General features: G+C 41.7%; 1 protein-coding gene across 1 annotated transcript in view; it reads right to left on the bottom strand.

Moving 5' to 3' along the window:
- Nucleotides 1-22686, bottom strand: part of KIF26A (kinesin family member 26A) — a 102602-nt gene that overhangs the window by 56327 nt on the left and 23589 nt on the right. Inside the window, exon 3 of the mRNA XM_055716740.1 lies at nucleotides 12563-13063. Coding sequence (XP_055572715.1) covers nucleotides 12563-13063 — 501 coding nt within the window. The remainder of the gene's footprint in view (nucleotides 1-12562; nucleotides 13064-22686) is intronic.

The raw sequence follows: 22686 nt of genomic DNA, 5'->3' as shown, positions 1-22686 counted from the left end.
TAAGCACACAAAGTCTGCACAGAGAGAAGACTCCAGTCTGCAGCTGAGAGGGAGCTGTGCTTCACCATTTACTAAATTTTCATAAATCACTCATGATCAAACACAGAAATCACATCCTTGTCACTATAAAGTGTTACTGACTGCACTGCATATTTAAAGTGTCATAGGCCTCTGCATCCAGAGATTAATGTTTGTTTCAATTCTCTTAGAAAAGGTTTGCCAGACAAAAGCCGTTAACCCTCTGAAACCAGCTAATCCTCAAAGGAAGGATTTCCAAAACTGCTTTATAAGACCCCTTTCCTTTACTGTCTCCAAAGCCACATGAAATCTGGGGCCAGTAAGAGCACAGCAAGGACAACACTTGAAAATGTCACACCAGGTGTTTTGCACTTGCAGGAATGACCTACGTCTCCATTCTTCACATCGGTGCCTGCATCACGGACAGGAACGTTTCAGTACTGGGTCCCAGCACCTGTCCTGAGGACATGGGAGCAGAGCTAGACATGCATTTTGGCTGGTAGTATCCACACATGCAGCTAAGTTTGGCAGGGCCACAACAAGCAATGGCAGCATGAGTTGTTCCCAGTTAAGATGGCCAAAGGCTGTGGGAGAGGGCAGGAAGAGACAGAGGTGACCTGACATCCTCAGGTTCTGGAGGTGTGCCGGGCAGAGTAGGGGCACCCCCTGCCTCATCCTCAGTTCCCAGCACAGAGGTTCCCTGCCATGACCAGATGGCAGGAAACTTCTGCCCAGGTTTAAACAAGTCAGACTAGTCCAAAATTACACTGTAGAGAAGCTGGCCATAGACTTCCAGTGTACCAAATTTCCAGGCACACAGTACTCTGTCAGGCCATTACCATCGGAAGGACAATTACATCCCTAACAAGCTCTTTGCAAGTCTGAAGTGCAAAGCTGAAAACTAAGCCATAATGTTTCTAGTTTCCTGAATATTTCTATTCTCTGGACATCGACCTTTGTACAGGGATCAAAAAAAGCCAAACTAGGTGCTGCCACTTTGTCTCTGTTAACACATGCAAAATATATGACTGGTGACAGGCAAGAAAAACATAAGAATATAAAAGTCTAGAGAAAAACAGATCAATCCCAGGATAGTACTGTCATGGTAAAAGAAAATCAGAAGGTTAGATAGAGCTGCAGAAGAAAGTAATCAGATACAGTATCTAAATGTAAGTATCAAGAACAGATTCACAGAAGAGGGAACAGAGAAAATTACACAAACATCAATGGGTCTGACACACTTGTATAATCAGAGACAGGACTCAATACAATTTATTTTATTTCAAAAAATTGGTCCCATAATGAAAGCATTCAATAGGCCTTCAACAAAGAATTGCAGGTGAAACTCTAGCAAGATCAAGCCTGAGGCTGTAATGGGGCTTTCCCCCCTCCCCCCTAAGTTTTTTTACCCCTTTCTGACTAGCAGGCAGACACACAGAATTTTGAGCATTTGCTTTAACTTACTATTTTCTCCTTTCAGGCTAGTACATTACAGCCAATTACATTGTAAAAACTGCTTGATCTAATGATCTTGCGATACATTAAATCTACTGTTTATATATGATAAAACAATAATTTTTCCCCCTAAATGATTCATGCTAAAACTTTTATGACTTACTACCACTAACTGGAACAAACGTGACGTAAATCTCTATCTGGATAATGCTGGTACTGTAAACCCTTCTTTCCCATAGGTGTGGATAAGTCCCACATACGTCTCCTATGTGAAACGTCTCCTCTGGACTGTCTAGCATTACGTAAAGTTAACAGCGCAGTATCTAGGCTGAAGCGAAACATGTTCTGGATAAACTTTTTACAGCCATTTGACAATGTTTCTGCCAGGGCTCATTATAAAATAACTAGGGCATTTTATAACTACAGTACACTACTGTAGTCATTTTATAACCTGCAGCTGCGATGTGGTAACAAGAATGCCGAAACCTGTAGTTTCAGACTTTTACATGCATCTCTTGTTCAATGTAAATCAAATACAGAGCATAATATCCCTTCCCCCAAAATAGGTTTTGGGCTACAAGAGTTGCTAATGCCTGGCTTACCACTGATCTCTAAAGATGAAGCAGCAGGAGAAAAATGACAGACCTGTAGAATTAAATAGAAATAGGAGAGCCCATCTGCTGTCATAGATTGGAAAGTAATATGGGAGATCCAAAGACTACCTTGGGGCCCTTGCTTTTTGGATTACTATCTGAATTACTAACACAGGTTAAAGGTTTGGATCTTCACCACCAAAAATTATTAGCAGTCTGTGCTTCAAGCACAGAAAGGACCTCATCCTTCATCTGCAGGGCAAACGCATCCAGCCACATCCAGTTCTGATGTCCTTGGCAGTACAAGGATGGAGATGCAGCAGCTTGTTCCCCTCTGACCAGAGGCTCTTGATCTCAATCTGACCCAGATCTCTCCTAAACCACACTCCTTGGTCTCTGAGAAATTTACTAAGGTTCTAGACAGGTCTTGGGTAGGCTTCCTTCATCTACAAAATGCCCATTCCTATCTTCAGCCTGCCCATGTTCTCAGGCTGGAAGGTCTCTGCAGCCAGGGCTCTGGTAGCATAAATCTGCCATCAGCTAGCGATGGACCATTTACTTCACATTTCAGCCACTCAGGGCATCGGTATCAAGAGATAGCAACGCACGCTCTTTTATTGTTCCTTCATGGCTATCTGACCATCACAGAGACTTCACCCTCTTACCTGCACATGCAAACCCACCACCTGGGAAGTCAAGAGGACATGAAAAAGGGCTGTCAAGAAGGACATAGATCATGCTGCACATAAACACTCTCAAATTGGGACTTTTCACATGCAGTGGATTTAAAACAGCCAGGCTAGGAGGAATTGTTTCTTCCAGTGCCTCCAGGCAAACATCAGAAAGCGTTGCCCAGAGCCCTCCCCACTGACATGTATTACAATAGTTACAGCCTCCAAAGCCCAAATATATAGCTGTGTACTGCTCTGGGTGTTTATTCAAGTGGGCAAATACACAGTTGAATCCCTGCTTTTTGTCAGAGGCTGATAACGAGCAAGCAAAGGATTTCATTAACAAGCTCATAATAATGCAAATTTCTGTCAGCTTAGGATTGGGTTTCCTACAAGACAAATGCTCTTCCATTAGGACTGACTTCCACAGGCCAGATCTGTCTCCAACAGCAATGAAACACAGGACACATACAGAGCTTTGAATCAGGAAAACTTGTGTCACCTTCCTGACTCCACAACAAAATTCCCTAATGACTTTAGACAACTCAGCTGAAATCTCACAATGCCTTGTTTTAATCTCTATTCAGCAAAATGGAATAACCATATTCCCAAGAATTTCAGGCCTTGTAATTTTAGGATAATCATTATATTGTTATAATGATTGACATATAATGTCAGCAAATAAAGGCAAAGGTGGACAGAGACTGTCATACCTAATTGCTATTTCAATCATGCTTGAACTGCTTATATATTAGATGTAACTACTCTAAAGAGAACATCCCTTGGGATCAATTTGCCTGACAGCTACCACATGCAAGGCACCCATTGACTAGCATCTTGCTTGAAGAGGTACAAGCCCTCATTATCTGAAGGGAAAACTGGGTCTTTAGTACACCCAGATCTAGAGAACAAGATTCAATTACAGGCAAGCTCATGAAGCAGCATTAAGTTCACAAACACAGGGACAGCTCTATGTAAGCATTGTTGAAGGACACTGAGGTCCTAAATTAGGGGCAGAGCTGTGCAGATGCTGCTACCTTTTTCTTGTGGTTGTTCCCTGCTGACCTGCTGTTTAGTCCCCGTATGGGAACTGTGCAACCCAGATGCCCAGTCAGTCATGATTCACCGCAACTAGAGTTAAATCTGCAAGCCTGCAGATTTCCCAAAGCTCTTTCAAGTAGCCAAACGCCATGAGAGTAATGAGGAACTCAAGAGCTTCCCAGATGCACGTGGGCAAAGAAGTGTCAGGTGAGATTTGACACAGACCACACATTTAGGGAAAAATAACCTAGATGATACCTAAACAATGCTGAACTCAAAACTTACATTTACAGCTTGGAAGATCTAAAGGTCATTGACAGTTCCTCTGAAATCAAGATGTAGCAGCAGCCAAAAAAGTTACCAAGTTCGGGACATGACAAGGCAGGGCACAAAGAACAAGGAGAGCATCCACAGACTGACTGCCAGGTGCAGCCCTAGTCCTGCATCTTAAGACAGGGGTGGGGGAGTAAGGGAAATGACAGAGACAACCAAGTAAATGGTCAAGAAGATAGAGCAGCTGCCTCAGAAGCAGAGATGAAAGAGGCTGGGACTCTTGTTTGAAGAGGAGAAGGCTGAGGAGGGCCTGACTGAGGTTTACAAAGTCATGGAGGTGGTGGATAAGCTGAAAGAGAGTGAGTAGTTCTTTGCACTGGGGTAGTGAATTTGTGGAACCTGCTGACACAGAAGGCTCTGGAGGCAGACAGTGTCAGCAGGGTCAAAGAGGGATTAGATAAATTCCTGGACAGCAGGTCCATATAGAGATACTAAAGGGAACAGACAGGGATGTGTCCCTGTCCCCAGCTGTGCATGCTGGGGAGCATGAGCAGACCGCAGAAAGTAGTCAGGCTCCCCAGCTCTCCCAAACCACCATTTCCAGCTCTGCCGCTGGAGATACCCCTGCACTAGATGGACTACAGTTGAGACCCAGTAGCATATTTCTAAAGTTCTTATCATTGCCATAAAATCTTCTCACTAGAGTCTTTCTTAGCTTAACAGGAGGTTGCACTATTCCCTAGGTCCCCATGAGTACTTCAGAGTCATCAGGAGAGGTTGGTGAGACTAAAAGGGATGTCTACACAGCATCAACCAGCTAAACCCAGACCTTCCTCCCAAGCCAGGCACCACAAGGGCCGCTCTCCCCTTCATCCTTCCACTGCCATCTCCCCCACTACAACAGCTGACTGCCTTGCCCAGCTTTACCAGCGCCACTCTTCAGAAGCAGAAGGGGGTGGTTCTGAATGGCAGATCCATTATCTTTGCCCAAAAACACCAAAAACATAGCAATGGATTCCTGCCTGCGGCACCTTTAACACACTTCCTTCACCTAAATTGTCAGAAAAGAAAAAACTCATCCAGTTTTGAGATAGTGGCAGCTATGCAAACTCAGAGGAATTAACTTAGAAGCATTTGGGCGTGAAACAAAATTATAATAATAGGTCAGCTCTGGAAAATGTCTAACCACGGCATTAAGTTGTATAATAATTTATATGGACTCCCTTCCCTAGAAGTGTTTCACACTTGAATCTTAGAAGTACTACTTTCAGATGCAAAGCAAACCTCTAATTATTGATCCTTTGTTACATTGGGAAATTACCTCATCGTAGTTTTAAAGTTCTATTTATAAGTCTAATAATCTCATCATTGATTAGGGTGACTGTATTCTAATTATAAATCCATTATCTCCTCAACAATGAAATAAAATCAATAATGCACGTAAATGGGAAAAAAGGAATTTAAATGCATACATTAACATCATTTCAAGTAGCGCTATTTTATGCACCATCTCTAACAAAACTGTGTCACATCATTAGCAATAATGTGAAAAATCTTTTTCAATTAACAGAGCTGATTTGATGCTATGTTCAGTAAAGTGGCAATCCATTCCATTAAACACACACATATGAAATGCTTGAGACATCTATGAACTCTATATATACATCATAAATTCTCTCCCAAGTGCTGAAACAAAAAAGTAGATACATTTTCCATCGACGATTTTTAAACCTCCTTTCAGAAGCTACCACCCAGGGCATTTCAGCGATTCTAGTTGCAAGTAACAAAAGCATCAATATTTGCCACAATGCTCAGCCACTCATGTCACAAAACAACAGGAGATGCTTTCAGCGATACTCACACTGTGCACAGCTTGACTACCTGGAGGCCCATGACCTTAACATGCCATCATTCTAGTATACAGCCCATGGAGCAAATGTTAAATTCAAAGTGCTTTCCAAAAAATGTACAATGTTCAATCCTATTTTACACAAGCAGGACGACTGGGCAATCCACACCTGCATCCAGCTGCACAATTCAGTTCCTTCCATGCGATATAGTATACAGAGACCCCTGCAGAAGACTTTCCACCAGCCTGCACGTGACTAAGGTCTGAGCTCAGCCTGAATTTGCCTGGTTTCCCTGCTACATGAACCTCTGAAACCAAAGGGTGTTATTCAGCTGCAGCCCACTCTTAACAACCATGTAGCCAGTGCAGAGCAATGGTAGCCTCGTAAAAGCACTTCTACACCAGATATAGAGTCTCTCCCAAATGTTGGATGACAGACACTTCTGAGCTCCAGCCACCTTGTAAGGTGTCTTCTTTGTAAGAAGAACCTTTACACCTTCCTTGTAAGGTGACTTCTAATGTTGGGGTGGCGCGGGATGCATTGATTAACAATCAGTTCACTGGAGAACTCAGCATGGAGCCTATGTACAGTATAAATGGACCAGTGAGAAGCAAAAGAAGCTGAAGGGAACTAAGTGAACAGAAAAGGCCAGCCCTAAGAAACTAGTTCAAAGGCAAGAGTAGAAAATTTAAATATTTGGGGTAAAAAAGGAGGGGGATTTCTTATCTTAGTGTAGCTTATGATACACTTGCTGGATAACAGAATGACCTGTGTGCCAAAGGTAAATCCAGCAGATTATCATTTGCACATAATCTCTAAAGTCTGCTTGTCTTAAATCTAACACCGATGAGTACAGGTGAAGTCTGGGCCAACATTCTTTGTTACTGCTTGTTGACTTCAATTGTCAACAAAGGCGAGTATGGACTTGTTTCCCTGTGAGAGCTGTAGTAACAACTGCTTAGCCTAGAGGGGTGAAGGATCAAAAGAACTGTTTTCAGGTGGTAATTTGAGCCACAAGAGGGTCTGAGTCCTGCAAATAGTTACCTTGTCCCATAACTGTGAAACCAATACCATGGCAGAAGTGTTAAGTGCACAACATATAGAGATGCAATCCATACCCTCACCTAAGAAAAGCTTAATTTCTGTCTTGTAGCCAATACCCTTTCTGTCAACTCTTAACATTTTTTCCTAAATCACTCTGATACCTGGGAATGCATTAAAAAGTAACCTTATTTTCACCTTCAGCATCCTACACGGGCGGCAATCTAGAAAAAGAGAGTGCAAAGACCTTCACAGCTACACAGAATGGAGGGCTACCTTTTTATCTGCATGCCTAAGGCTGAATTCCCAGCTCACACTTTCTGAGCTGGTCTGCTACCTTGCTGCTGGGGCAGGGTCTCGCTGACTCCGTACACATGGCACTGGCAGCAGCGTCATCCTCCCACATCACAGCTCTCCCCCTGCATTTGCTAAGGCAATGCAAGGCATCACTGCCCAGCCCAGATGCAACAGTGTCAGGAAACATCCTTTCTGTGGGTTAGTATGAGATGGCATTTAGTAACTTGGATCAAAAGATTTCCTTCAGCTGTTCAGACTGGTTATGGAGAGTGACCAATGCTAACTTTGAAGGTTTGGGGGTTTTTTGCCACCCTCTTTCCTTTACATACTTCCTCTACAAGAGCAGTAACACCAACACCGCTAAAGCTAAAGAGAAACAGAAAAGCCACCATGCAGCCCTGGCCCCACCACCTGTCTGGGGTTTGCTATGGAGTTCTGCAGAATCAAGATGTTATAACTTGGAATCTGAGAAACATCCCAAAGCTCAAAGTCATCCAGATGTCCCACAGACAAGATTTATGGTCAAAGCACTATACTTCAATTATTTTATTACACGCATTTTATTAATAAAAGGTCACTGAGAAAGCTATCAAGAAGGATTTTAAAAATTCTTTTTTAAATGCATTTGTTATTACATTTATCAAAGTAAATCTTGTCATTCTGTTTTCCACAGTCAGCTTTTTATTGCATCTTCCAAGCAAAATATGTCATCCTTGCTATAAACAAAGAGGATTTAAGGAAAGTCAGCAGAGGCTGAACTACCCTCAGATGAATCCGTCTGGTTTACATTATGGCAAGCAGAAGACTTATTCCTAGGAACTACAGGAAAGCTTGAATTGTGACTAAAACAACTCAAGAGAATTTTTACATAAAACAAACACAACTCCTTTAACTTTAGAGTATTTGAACTCATTTACACATACTGCAGGTGAACCCTCCCTCTTTGAACCTCCCTGAACCAGGCCATAAACTTCTACATAACTTTAAATTTGTGAATACTCTCAGGGACATACATTGCACTTTTGATAAATTTACAATTATATATATATACACGTTTTAAGAGCTTCACTTAAGTCACTTCCAATTTTCCAGTGTTCCAACTTTTCCAATTTCCTAATGGTACACTTTTAAATATATTTTTAAAGCAACTTAGAAACTGGTAGAGATTCAAGGAGCCACAATATTTTGCCTTCTAACCAGTACCAATCGTATATATTCAAATTATAAATACAGTGTGGCAAGGATTTCATTTTGCATAAGATGAAAGAAAAAACAATTTGCAAAACAAGCTCTATTTCACTGTGATGTCTTTATAGCACATGGCATGGCTACTTTACCACTTTTATGCAGTACGTAACACTGCATACTAATGACACAGTCAATTGAAAGCATACAGTAAGACCTCTTTTTCCACAATACATGCAGATACTTTTAACAAGTGTACAAGGTATTTTCAGTGGTTTAAATGTACTACCTTTCAGCCAGACTCCAAGACATCTACGAAGCCTAAACTCTCCTCGCTCCTTTGTTTCTGTGTTAAACTGAGCAGCAATGCTGAGCACTGCTAACATGTTTTTTCATTTGAGTAGTAACCTTATATTCACTTCTCAGGTCACAAATTAAAAACATCAATATAAAACTATTTATTAATTAAAGTTGTCAGTTGTCCCCTACAAACCAGCTGCCTTACCCAGAGTTATACCAGCTCCCTCCCCTCCACAATGCTTGCTGTCTGGTCAGACTACTTATCACTGCTGCTGCTGGTGATTATTTTTTGTAATTTTTCACAACAGGCCACTTGGGTAAAGCAGCTGATTACATCTTCACCTTTTGCACCTTGGTTGCAATCCTAGTCTTCCCCTCCCTGGGCCTTCCTCCAGATCCTTAATTACTGTTCCTCTTCATGGCTCCTGAAGCCCATGGTTATTATTTTGGCTTGAGCAGCACCCACACTATGCTTCGAAGACACATTCCTGTTCAAAAAAATTTATAATCTATATAATGGATTTTCACACTTGAACTCCAAAGATATATTAAAGATTTATGACGTCCTGCACTTCTGACCCCCGACATTCAGCCCAGAAGCGTTTTCACAACGATAAGTGACATTACAAGGTAATATAGGCAAGTTTGAGGAGGGAGACCAGAAGAGCAGAATTCAAGTAATAATTTTTTTTTTCCTCCACAGACAATTCTACTACTGCCACTATTAAAACTAACCATAAATAAAAAAACATGGATCCTGGAGAACCGTTTGTAGGTACAAGGTCTCCTGAGGTTTGGCAGTCATATGCTGGGGTGTATTTTCATGCCCACAAAGCACTGGGCACACAGCACTCCACGCTGACCGCCCATGCAAGCGTTTGCTCCACATCACCCATTTGGGCTCTGTCAGCACCAGCAGAAAACCACAGGCACCTTCAGCGGACAAAGGCGAGCCAAGACAGACATCCAAGACGAGAAGGACAAAGCACCTCTCAGAGGTGCTTGCTGCTCTCCCACAACTACAAAGGAAGCCGCAGTAATTAGCTTAGAATAAAGACCTGTCTTTTTGGCAGCTAAAAATAGTGAAGATGAACCCCAGCCTTTATCTGTGTCCATCTTTAGAAAATTAACCATACTCACTTCGTATGCATCACGGGTTAAACCGCTCGGGTAAGGTGCTGGGGTAACAGCTTCCTGCCAGGGAGTTCAGCACTTGTTTCAAGAACCCTCCTTTGCTAAGGAAACAAGGCAGAAGTACGGATTCCCAGTGAAGCAGGGGTATTTACAGAGTGGACAAAATAACTCAGATCACAACCGAGATTGTAAACTCCCCAGGAAAGGGGCCATCTTTTTCTTCTGCATTTGTGCAGTATCTTGCCTAGGTGGAGGCTGAAGACTCCAAGATGTGGTGACAGTACACATAATAAATAGTATATCCAGTGCTGTCCTTTCTGTGGCAGTTCTTGCTCCAGAATTCCTCTAGCCAGACCAGCTTTGCCCCACAAGAAGACGGGAAAGGTTACTAAAGACAGACGTCTCTAAAAGTATGTATATCCCCAGCTCTCTCCTGGCTTAACCTTAAACCTAAACCCTGCCTCCAACTTCAGGAAAGAATAGCCAAAATCATCTCTCTAACAGGGTTTTAAAATAAATAAAGTAAGCAAGCTTTTCTAATAGGAAAGGAAATTCACACTCGACAATCAATAGTAGTCAGGGAATCCCAGCCTTTTCAAAATTGAAAGATGAGGTGAGATGAGTATTGGACAAGAATGTCCTGCAGTGGATGCTATCCTAGGCAAGGGCTATACTAGTTGATTCCTGAAATCCCGGCAATCCTATTTCCTTCGACACCTGTGGTTCCTTGGGGGGAAACGTGTAGGGGAAGCATTTCTGCCTCACCCACCCAAACAGCTTCATCAGACATAAAGCTCTTAATGATACAGAAGGCAGTAGGAGGACTCAGACAGACACAGAAAGCACAATTTAGGAAGAGATGCACAACAGTCTTCAGTAACTACATTTGGGCTTAAATGAATTAAAAGAAAAAGAAGAAAAAAAAAACAAAACACCACACCACAAACCAAAAAAACAAACCCACAACTGAAGCCTAGCTTCTCTCCCAGAACTGCTTTTAAATCTAAACGGTCCTTGCAAATGACTGCATCACATCCCAGCAGCCCCCAACACTCACAGTCTAACACTGTTTGTCCTTTCATTAAAGGTCACTGTTTTCCAGGCTACTGATTTTCTTTGCACATTTCTAGATCACACTTAAACTCTGTTGCATTATACACATTTTTCCTTCACAGGGGTTAAATGAGGCAACTCAGTTTTATCTTAGAATAATGCAGTGGTTAGGGAAAACCGCATCTATCAGTCAGCACGGTTAAGCAGGAAGAAATCTGGAGCTGCCTGTTAGTGAATTATTTAGGACAAGAATAAAGGTAGGCAAGGAATGAACAGAGAAATGGAAATATTTTTGCTTTCAGAGAGTGAAGGCTTCTTAACCCAATAGCTTTCCCATTTTTTTTCTACATTTCTGTAGAGTATGCAGAGTTTAAAAGATAATTAAAAGGTACATTGGCCAAATTGATCCCTAACGCAACGGAGCTGCATTTCAGAGGAAAGAACTTATAGCAGTAGTTCCTCATAAACCACAAAGAGCTGAAATGGAACAGGTTTTTTCCTCTTTTCTCAATGTAAAATCATCAGTGGAGTTTCACTGGATTTAAATGGGGCCCCCTCAAAGGTGAGATGTATGGGCCTTCACAAATTTCTGTATGGGAGGGAGGAATCAAGTGTCCAAGCCTTTTCTGGAAGGAAACACAACAGCCACCCTGTAAAAGTAACGTTACACAGCAGCACTCTTAAATTATTTCTGATGATCTTGGCGCTGAACCAGCTGATGCTACCAAGCAGTATTAGGTAGTGTTTACATACAACAGCACATAAGGCATAATGTTAAATTTAAACCCATCTAGCACCAATATACCAGATGCAAGATCTGCTACAGTGTCTTTAAGTGAAAACCATGACTTCTATCTGTACAGATTTCATCATCACTTACACTTCCCTGCTCACTACCATGTGAAAACAGCTTAGGAATAAATCTTAGTCAAAACCAGTCACTATATCCTTCTTAGCAGAGTTCCACAGATAGCCACAAATCTGTAATGAACTTGCTTTTAAAGGTAGTGTGCACCTCTATAAAGCTTTTTCATTTCCCACAAGAGTTCTTCAAGTACACACAGAATACAGGAAATCAACATCAATGCTAAAACTCCAAGTGCAATGACATTTACAGGCATGTGGCTCTGAAGCAACCTTTTGAACACCCTCCTTCTCAGCAAACTGTTTTGCAGCACATCTAACCTGCAGATTAATGCTCGCCATCACAGTCTATCCACTGCATCTGCTCAACTGAACACAGCCTTAGAAGTTCAGCGCTAGACTTAAGGGTCAAGTTCATCTTTGATATAATCCCATGAAGCTCCCAGAGTTTCACATGTGACAAACTTGGCCTTTTATGTTTTTCTAAAGGGGTCACCAGGTATGTGACAGCCAAATAACATCACCTGAATACACAAAGCTAAAATAAGTGTGGAAACATCTGAGGAAAGGCTCTCACCATCTGAGAAAAAGCAAATTCCTTGTGATACCTGACAGAACATCGTTCAAAGCTCTTCTTCAGCTCTTCAGGTCTTGAAACATGGTTCAGAATACCATTAGCTGATCCCCTCTGAGATAGATATGTATACATCTCAAATTTTATCTTTATCTGTCTGTATATCCACACACATGTAAACAAAACTCAAGCGTATGAATTATCGCTACTTACTAGACAAGCCTGAGGCAGGAAGCTGTTCACCCTGGAGATACTCCACATGCCCTCGAGGTACTGCTGAGCTTGGATGGTGACCGAGCTCAGGGCACCGCTGAGACCGCTGGGGGCCACCGTAACTTGAACGCTGGAGTTCGGAAAGCTGCCCGTGCCTTGGGACCATCCAAGTCCCTTCTTTCTCTCTGCCCCAGAAAAGAGACTCGGTGACTTTCCAGGCTGCCTGGCCACCTGCCCAGCAATGAGTGGCAGGTCTCTCTGGGAAGAGACGGTGACCATCCTGGGTACCACGCTGGTCACTGCCCCGGCACCAGGTGGGAGGTCAGGCGTTTCTGGGTAGCTGGTTTGATTGAGGGTGTGCATCATCTGAATGGCTTCCTGCTTCAGCTGATTCAAGTGAGTGGCACAAGTTTCGCATCTGCTCTCTCCTTCATTCCTGTTTTTCTGTAAATAGTCAGGCACTTGAAGCTTGTCAAAAATTAAAGCTGATAATCGTGGGTCCTAAAGAAGTGGAGAAAGGCAGAAAAACCATAGAGTTAAAAAAATGCAAAAAAAAAAAAAAACCCACCAAGAAAGGAAAAGACAGAAGTTCTTTGTGATTTGCTCTCTACTCATGGAAATACTTTAAATCTATTCTGCTAACTCTCCTCAGCCTTTTTTTCCCTTCAAATAAATACCCTGAGACTCGCAGGTCACAGCAGACTAAGAAACCATAAGTGAATTCATTTGTACTAGACCCAGCATGAAAATTATCATCAGAATTAAACAGTGGAGCTGTGGTGTACTTGATAACTATTCATTCTAATTAACTCTCCTTTGGAGACATCTAACATGCCTGTGTTTCCCATGCTCGGAAACAATGTTAGTTGAGATGCTGAACCTGCAAATACCATAACGTGTTTCAAAGGCATACCACCACCTTAAACCCAGAAAAATTAGTGCGTGACCTGGTAAACATTTTGTTGTCGTCACCCCCAGAAATGATTAATCAAGTGGCATAAAAACCAGTTTACATGGTGCTGCCCACAGCTGGCTCCTCTGCTAGCAGGGACCGTTACTTCTGATCTTTGCAACCCAGATGGTCACAGTATTCCCTTACGCTACAGTTGCTTTGATGAGAAATAGATTTGAGCCTACAGGCATGTGCGAAGGTGTGACAATGTGCAGGCTAAGAAGCCGATTTAAAAGCAACGCCTATATTGTTTCCACAAGGTAATTTCCCTGCCCCTCCCCCGCCCCCCCTGCTAGTTCATTTTAAGGCTGCTCAGACGTTTTAAAACCCAGCTACGTGTTTCCAGGTCAGAGATAGAGTTACCTATCTCCTGAAACACTCAAACGCCCTCCCATCCCAAACCTGCTACTGTAAAGATTAGTCAAGAGATTAAATCCAGCCCTGTTGTAAATCTGCTATCAAGACTAATGTCGTGCAGTAAAACTGACCCAACTTCACACGCTCTCACTGAGCTCTCTATAAACAATTAAGGTTTTAATGAAATCACACTGCAGCCAAAGGTTTATTTGTATAATTATTTTAAGTGAAAATATTTAATTTGCTTGTTAATAATGAGGGCACACAAAGCCAGTAAGTCAGCCATCCAGCATATGCCGGGGGTATCCCAAGATCAGTACTCATTTTTAAAAATGTATTACTTCATGCCAAGATGCAATTGCTCTCTCAGAGATGAATGTCCTATTAGAAAACTAACTAATTCTGGTTTTAATTACCACACACATCAATAAAACTCTTTTAAGAAGTCTTGGCACTGGTACTTGGCTTTGCTCATTCTCTTTCAATGCTGCTATTTCCCTTTGCTCTGAATTCAGAAAGTCCTAACGCGCTGCCTAACTTCTGCAGCATGCAGCACAGAATTTATCTCGTTTCCAGCTGCTGGACTATTGCAACAGTCTTTAATCTATCTCACAAGACACAGGACAGTGTTGACAGAAACCACTGTGAGTATATCTAGCATCACGTCATTCTGCAGCCAAAGGCCATTAACAAAAGTTGCTCTTTCCACAATAATCTAAATTATTGTTTACTGACTTAAAAAAAAAAGGCAACACAACTTCTCATGCTAAGCTACCCCTGCTGCTGACTAAACAATAAATGGCATTCACATAAGTGAACCCGTTTACAAAATCAAGTGAAAGACACCGTTCCATTTTTGTTTCTTCTCTTTATTGAGGTTTAGAATCCGGTAAAAACACCTTTGAAGTTGCACCATTTGCTTACCCTTACAGGCAAGAAAATTCCTTCCCTCCAAACCCCCCAGAAGACGATAACACTAAATTAACAGATATTAGTCGGGGAAGGGGGGGGGGGGTAGTAATTAATATTTTAGAAACTTTTTTCTAACCCTTCAGCAGAAAATACTATTGGTTAGACTTAAACATAAACCCTGAGCGCTGCAAGCACTGTTAAGCTTGAGGCAAAACAAAGGTCACGCAGGCTGCCTCCCAAGAAAAACAAACAGCACCAGCTCTGCAGAAACTTTTCCAAGGGAGAGAGCCCTCTGAGTGAGTTCTTGCCCAGGCTGACACACAGCATCGATTCAAACAGCCCCAAAAACCAGCACCTTCCAGCTCCGGGTGCCCCGTCTGCGGCCAGGCACATCACTGGGTTCATTCCTTTGATCCAAGTTGGGCACACAAGGAAGCACCTGCAGGTCCCAACTGCATGAGCCTCATCTGGCAGCGTTTAAATTGCTATCAAATGTCAAAAGTTTCAAATAAGCAATTAAAGTGAATTACTAGGTGAAACAGGCTTCTCATTTAAGAGAGATGACTTCTTTTGATGTGAAGAAAATTAATGACCCCAATTCTAGCTCCATAAACACAGTTTACAGTGTAAGGCAGATCAGAGTCAGGCCCTTCTTGCAGTTACAAGGAAATCAAGTGGATACCATATTAAAGGAGTGGGGGAAAAAAAAGTAATTTTTTATTTATTTAGAAAATTACAGAGAGCAAACCATATAAGCAGATGGTATGCCAAATTTAAACCTTTTCAAATATTTGGGGGGGGGGGGGGGGGGGGGGAAGCCATCTCATTTCCAGTGCTTGTATTTTGCCAGGCACTTACAAGGAGCATTTTAACCTACTCATCCAGCCTCTGCAATCCCCAGTTTGCATCTGTGGCCACCCTCCTCCAGCACCTCACTGAGGGCCCAGCTGTACAGTTAGATTCCTTTTATTTTTCCACTCTGTGCAACCAAAACACCTGGCTAATGGTTGGGCGTGAAGGGCAGAGGAAACAAGTCACCGTTAAAAATGTTAACCGTAACTTACAAGTTAAGCCAGCCCCATTAAAGAGGTTTTACTACCCAGTGACAATGCCCGGTCCCAGGGAGCCCCCGCTTCAGCAGCTCGCACCCTAACAAGGCTGGGGTGGAAGTTACACTCTCGTGTTTTACAGAGGGAAGAAATAAAACTTCAGTGACCAAATGTGTTAGGCACACACACAGCAGTGGGGGAAGCAGTTAAAGCCATCCTTGTTACAGCTCCACTGGCACGCAAGCCAGATGAAGGGGGTGTGCAAGTCGCCAGGGGGACTGGCACAAAAATTAAACATACAACATACAAGCCTCTATTCCAAACAATGCTCCAAAACCACTTTAGTCTGCTGTGCTACAAAGATGACTCCTTTAGTCCCCCACAGCATAAACAAACCATGCTGTCTTTGTCACACTTACTTTCCAAATGCTGTTCTTACCTTCTGAGCAAGCAGGATAAACAAAATACTGTGATGCTGTAACAGTCACAGCTTCCCCTCTCACTACAGAAACCAAAACCCTAATTTCAGTCTCAGCTTATTTTCTTTTGCATACAGATTTTAAGTATTCAAACATCACAGACTGTTAGAAAGGTAAAATAAATGGTCCCACTAGGGACAACTGCACCAGAGAGCTCAGCCTTCCCCAGCGAGGTCAAGGCACTGGATAATTATTTGTACTTATATGAGGAAGAATTTTTTGAAACGCCTGAATTTACCACTGTTTTTCAGCAAGCGGTTCTTACAGAAGCAAGCTTGCCAAGTGCTGCTGCGAGGTGAAACACACGCGTGCAAACTGCTCACAGACAGAAGAGCACACGGACATGGCGTGCAAGTCCTCCTGAGCCAAACCGAGCAGGACGGCAAAGTTGGAAAGCCAGGATTTTGTGCTCCCACTAGAACACACAGCAAAAGACCCATTAAGTTCAACACCAGCTGCATTTAGCCTGGAGTTTGCCTTCAGGCTTTATCTCTAAAACCAGGAGTAGGGAGAAGCAGCTCAGATTTGAAAACATCCAACAATATATTACAGAATGAAAGAGAGAGTCATGAATTCCTGCTTCCCCCTCTGATGTAAACCTCAGCTGCTGCTGCCTCCCCATGAAATCAAGCGAGGACCAAGCCAAGTATCAGCTATTTGGGTAACACCAATGTACTGCGTGTGGGGCACACAAACAAAACCCACATCTCACAACTGTAAAATACTACGGCCTGAGACCGTTGCCCCTGAAACTACAGACACACTCAAAGCAACTGGGATGTGGCCAAAGGCAAACATCTCTGAAAAGCCTTGCTACAGCTTACGCACCAAAACCATAGCCAGGTTTTCAAAGCATACAACACCAGATTGTCTTGCTGGAGCTGAACTCCTTTGAAAACCTAAAGCAGATTCTCAGCAATATTGCACTTAAAAAATCAGATTCATTTGAAATTTTAGCTCAGTCTGTGATTTCCCAAGTATTTCAAGCTTGCAGTTAGAGCTTTTGTTTAACAGGGAGTCATAAGAGAGTTTTTCCATTGCAAAAGAGAAACAAAGATAGAAGCATTAAATCTTACCTGCAGCTACTGACTTCCAAGTCCCAAACTAAGCAAGAGGAGAGGATGAAGAAAAGCATCTGGATTCCCACTTAAGTCCCCAAAGTAATACCCACCCATCTGTAACCTAATCCTTTCAGCAAGGAACTATCCACAGTGTGCGAACAAACGATGACGAACAAATGATGAAAAGTCAAATTGCCAACAAGCATCCTCAGTAATTACCTGCAGTTCTGCCTGGCACTAGTTTCTGAAACGTGAGTGTATCTGGAGCAGTATTCTGAATTCAATTAAATTCCTGATACAAAGATAATTAAAAAGAAAGAAGAATCATCCCTGAATGTCACACCGAAATATATACTTGAATATAGACCTAGGTAAACAACATTTTTAAAGGATGCTTTGGGAGAAAGGAATGTACTTTCCCAGTGCAAAAGAATCAATGCTAATGATTTTTTGTCTTAATTGTCTTTCCAGATTTCTGCCGTGATGCTTACAAATGAGTTTTTATCTTACATGACATTGTGAAATACCCACTAATATCTTCTATATTGGCAAATACTTTGAAGGCTGATGCTTGCTTTCAACTACATAGAAGTCATTGTCAGAAAAAGAGAAGAAAAAGAACACACTATACTCAGCCACACCAGAGACTGCTCAAAGTAATGAGGGAAAAAACAGTGCTAATGGTTAACTATTCTTTTTTTTTTTTTTTTTTTTAAAGAGAGAAGTTTCCGAGTAGCTGACTATCTCAAGGGAGTGAAAATCTGAACTGTAAGTCTTCAAGTAACCCATGTTGTGAATTCATTCAGTTACCGACCTAATCTTATCAGAATATAAACAATCAAGAAAAAACAAACACACAAAGCTTTCCCAAAGAGAGAATTCATCAGAAGTCCCATCTCCTCAGGGTTAAGGGTATCTGGAACTCGCAGTGTAACTTTGCTGTCCTTGAAAACAGCCCTCTGAATAAGCAGGACAGCAATCCACATTTCCAAAGTGAGCAAAATGTGCATGCATTAGAAAACAAACAGATACATTTTTAAGGCTAAACCCCACCCAGCCTCTCTATGTGAATGTCTCAGTAGCTTTAGGCAGAAGGTTAATCTAAGACAAGGGACCATGGTCCTCCTCCCATGCTGTCCCCTAGCTGGGTTTCTTCAAATCTTCAATCCCATTATTCTCTTTCTAACCACAACCTGAGGTAGTGCACACAGCCATATCCCACTGACTACCCAGCTGACACTCAACCCGATTTCTTTTCATCTTTGGCATCCCAAAGAGTTTGAGAAAAAAAAATATCAGAACACTTTTTCTTACTTATTTTATAAGTATACCCCATCTCTTTTAAACAGTGCCCATCCTTCTAACAAAAGTCAAGCGCTACAATAAATCTGCTAAAAAACGCACGACCCCAGACTATAAATGACAGCAGCATGTTTAGTTATTCTGCAGCCTCCACCGAACTCTATTTATTTCCATTTCCTGCCCACTTTAATGTACTTCAGTGGCCCGCAGTAAAGTTAAAGCAATAGGTGTCTGTCATAAAGATGAATAGTGCTATTGGAATGCATAATACAGTGGAAAGAGGAAATGAGAGCAATCTGGTTTATTTACATCTCGGGCTCCCATCAGCACCTCAGCCCACCTCCCAGTGGTTTCAGCCGCCTTTCCTGTTATCTTGCTGTATATCCCCTGCAACGACTTGGCTTTTAACCTCGCAGAACCAGAGGGTACAGGCTGATCTCCCAGATTGGTGTTCATGAGCTGGCAGGGTATCGGCGCAAACAGCCGTGCAGCACGTTCAGTGCAAAGAAAACAAAACAAAGGTAGTGGCTGCAATTTAATATAATTAAAGACACAAACAAAACAAAAGACCCCAAAGAGATCTGCTATCACAGTTATATTTAGATCAACACACAGGAACCTGACTACTTCTGAAAAACAGTAATTACTGTATGGCAAAATATTACTTTTAATCTCCCTTCTTTACGACCTAATTAAACAGATATTTTACTTGCATTTGGAAAATGTTTTTCTTAATTTCATTCAATTTTAACATTTGGTGTATTCTATAAACTACACATCCAAACTAGTATGTAATTTTGTGCTTATTTTTAATAGTGTATGACTTCATTTAAAAATTATGACTTTTAATTTGCATGTTTATTGTTGGTTTTAAGTAATCCTTTAATTTTGCCTCTTGGGTCTGTGGCTTACTGTAACTTCACAATGCAAATTCAGTACTGATTTTATTCATATGAAAGCACCGTCCTCCAACACCCATTGTGCCTTTTTTTTCTTTTTTTTTTTTTTAAACCTTCATCAAAGTATCATCATTTTGAACAGCAGCAAGTGTTTGGGGAAATAGCTGCATACACATCATCACACAATAATTTAATGTCTGAGAAGCCTTTCTTTGACTATTACTTTCAGAAACAGCCACTTAGACAAAGTTGTCTTTTAGAAGTTCAGACAAAAACTTTTGATAGAAATTAGACACTTTTATTTAAAAGATAAATAGCTTTCCATCTGTAATTACTTCTTCCTTGAAACCAGAGAGTAAATTTTGGTTAGCCTATGAGCATGGGAAATCAGACTATAGAAACTCCACCTATTAGGCTGCATAAAAAGTCACAACTCTTTCCTCTTAAAAGCTTATGAGTGCTTATGAAAAGTGTCAGAACAACTACTCAGGAGACCAGTGCTCTCCAATACCCTCATCACACTGAATGCTACCTACTCCACATACAACATGAGTTCAATCAGGCTGCTCAGATAATAAGGTAGCTCTGCATTTCATCACAGGGACAAAAAATCAGAGCACAGCATCACTACACAGAAAACACGCTGCCTTGTCAAAACGCCTCAGAAACATCAAATGTTCATACCATTTTAGGGGAAACAAAAGGCTGTTTCCACTACTACAATTATTTAGGCAGCAGCCCATGTTTTCAGAATGACAAATTGCAATGGTAGCCTTGTGAGATGGACTCCTTCACAGACAAACTCTGGCAGGAGCCCAGCAACCCAGCCCAGGCAGCCCGATGGACTAGGAGTCATGCCCAGCATGAGACCTTCAGCATGTTGAAGTGATCATAACTGTGTATGTCCCAGTAGAACTGTGCCCATTTGTATCAGACAGACCTTTAATGAGAGAGTTCAAGAACGTCTGGACACCAGCCGCAGCAAAAGTGACTCTGGCTTTGAAAAACTGGATAGGAAATAAAGTGCTTGGCGTGCTCAGGACATCTGTATACAAACCCTACAACTGTTTCAGTCCAACCATCTGAAGCCAATTAAAAGAACACTCAGCAGCAGAAGTTAGGGAGTGGACACATTTTCCAAATGAACATCATTAGCATAATGTAGATTTAAAATCAACTGTGAAAACCAGTGCTTGGCATTGGATCACACCCTCTTAGTGTCTCTTTCACTTGCTCATTTTATCAATTATTTGTTTGCTAAATGAATACTTGAGGAGGTACAGAAACGATTTAGCTTTCACAACTGAAGGGCTGCCCGTTGTGCACTCCTCTTGCAAGCTGCAAATTGCTGCATACAGTGCACAGTTAGCGCACCAGGCAGCTTGTCTCCAGAAACAAAGTGGATTACCCTTATTCCTCATCTTAATAATGCCTCAGTTTAACTGCTTCACCAAAAACCAGCTTGGCTGAAAAATTTTGGGTTTACATCTGAGTTCAAATGGTACTACAGAGGGTTAGAGTTTCTTCTTTTTCTCCTTGCTTGGACTTAATCAAGAAAATAAAAAAAAATAGGAAGGAAAAAAATCCCCTCTAAGCAGGGGTGAATAGAAAAGGCATGATGAAGCGTATTTCTAACTCCTCAACCACAACCAGGCCACACACTGCCTACAAACTCTGCTGTAGTTCCTTTGCTTACTAGGTGGCACACGTGTGATGCTACCTCCCTCTCCAATCTGTTCATCCCATAGCAGCCCTTTAAAACAGATTATTGGGTGGCTTTTTTGAATACCACTTTTCAGCAGATGAACTTCAGCAAGTATATTCACAAATTTTCTGTCAGCTACCCGTTGGAAAGTGGGGTCCTGGTGCTTCCAGTATCTCTGGGCTTGGATGGAAGTAAGGTCTGTGGCTGTCTCTTGGATTCAGTTAAGATGCTGGAGCACAGAAGTAATTCACCTCATTGTGCTGGCCTCATCTTGCATTAGAAAGAAAAGATAAATACACAGGTCGTAAGGGACGTCTGCAGGTGGGGGACACTGCCCAAAGAATCAAATGATCCTCCTATGGAACCTCTTTAGAGTGAAGTATGATCTCAGCCATATAAACAGCAGATGGAGACAGACCATTTGAGGAGCGTCTATAGAACAAAAAGCAGATTACAAAACAAGAATGTTGTAGGAATTTCAACAGTGTGGTTTATTTAGTTTACAGAAAGAAAACTGAACAAAGTCCTCCAGTATACAAAAAGTAATTACAAAGAGACTGGTGACCAATTACTTTCCATATCCACCTGGGAAAGGAAAGCAAATTATGCTACTTCTCAGCAAAGACACCTTAAGAAAAATTGTCAAAGCTGAATGAATACTGGAAAATGCTACAGAATGATGTTGAGAAAACTCATTCCTTCATGACAGGTTCTGAAGAGCAAGTAAGAAACATCCATGGGAGCTTGTCCAGAGATAGGCGATGCCATTTCAGTGGAGGAAGCTTACTACTTTTTAAAGATCTGAAGATACTTTTCCAGCCCTATGTTCTTATGATCCTAGTTTTGGAAAGATGAGTAGCGCATATGTAGACAGACTTTGTGTTTGGGTTCAAGTGCCACACACAATGAACGTAGACTTCACAATATTATTCTCCTTAGATGACTATTCAGTAACCTACACTATCTTGCTCACAGCAAGTTTTCCAACTTGCATCATTCTATTAATTCCAGGACTCTTGTACTAGTTGTGACCCTCTGTATCACCTTGAATAATTCTTCTTTTGCCAGTTAGTCACAGCCCATCACCACGATACCCAGAACATTCTTTATCATTAACTTCTCTCTCTCTCTCTCCCACTTTCAATCTACCCTTACACATAAAAAGTACAGAATTGTTACATTTCATTTCTTATGGGTTCAGGGGATAATTTTAGAAATCCAAATGAGATGCCCAAATTAGATGGTGGAAGTCCAACCACTCCTACCTGTACACAGCATTCTGGAAATAAACATAATAATCAAGATTAATTAAGCCCTCAAACAAGAATTGAAAAAAGCAGCACACACACCCTCCAAAAAACACCACCAGAGAGTACTAGCTGCATTACAGTAACTAGCTCCTTGCAAA

The sequence above is a fragment of the Falco cherrug genome, chromosome 7, assembly GCF_023634085.1.
Source record: "Falco cherrug isolate bFalChe1 chromosome 7, bFalChe1.pri, whole genome shotgun sequence".
NCBI lineage: Eukaryota > Metazoa > Chordata > Aves > Falconiformes > Falconidae > Falco > Falco cherrug.
Note: the sequence above shows the minus strand (reverse complement) of the source record. Positions and strands in the feature narration are given on the sequence as shown.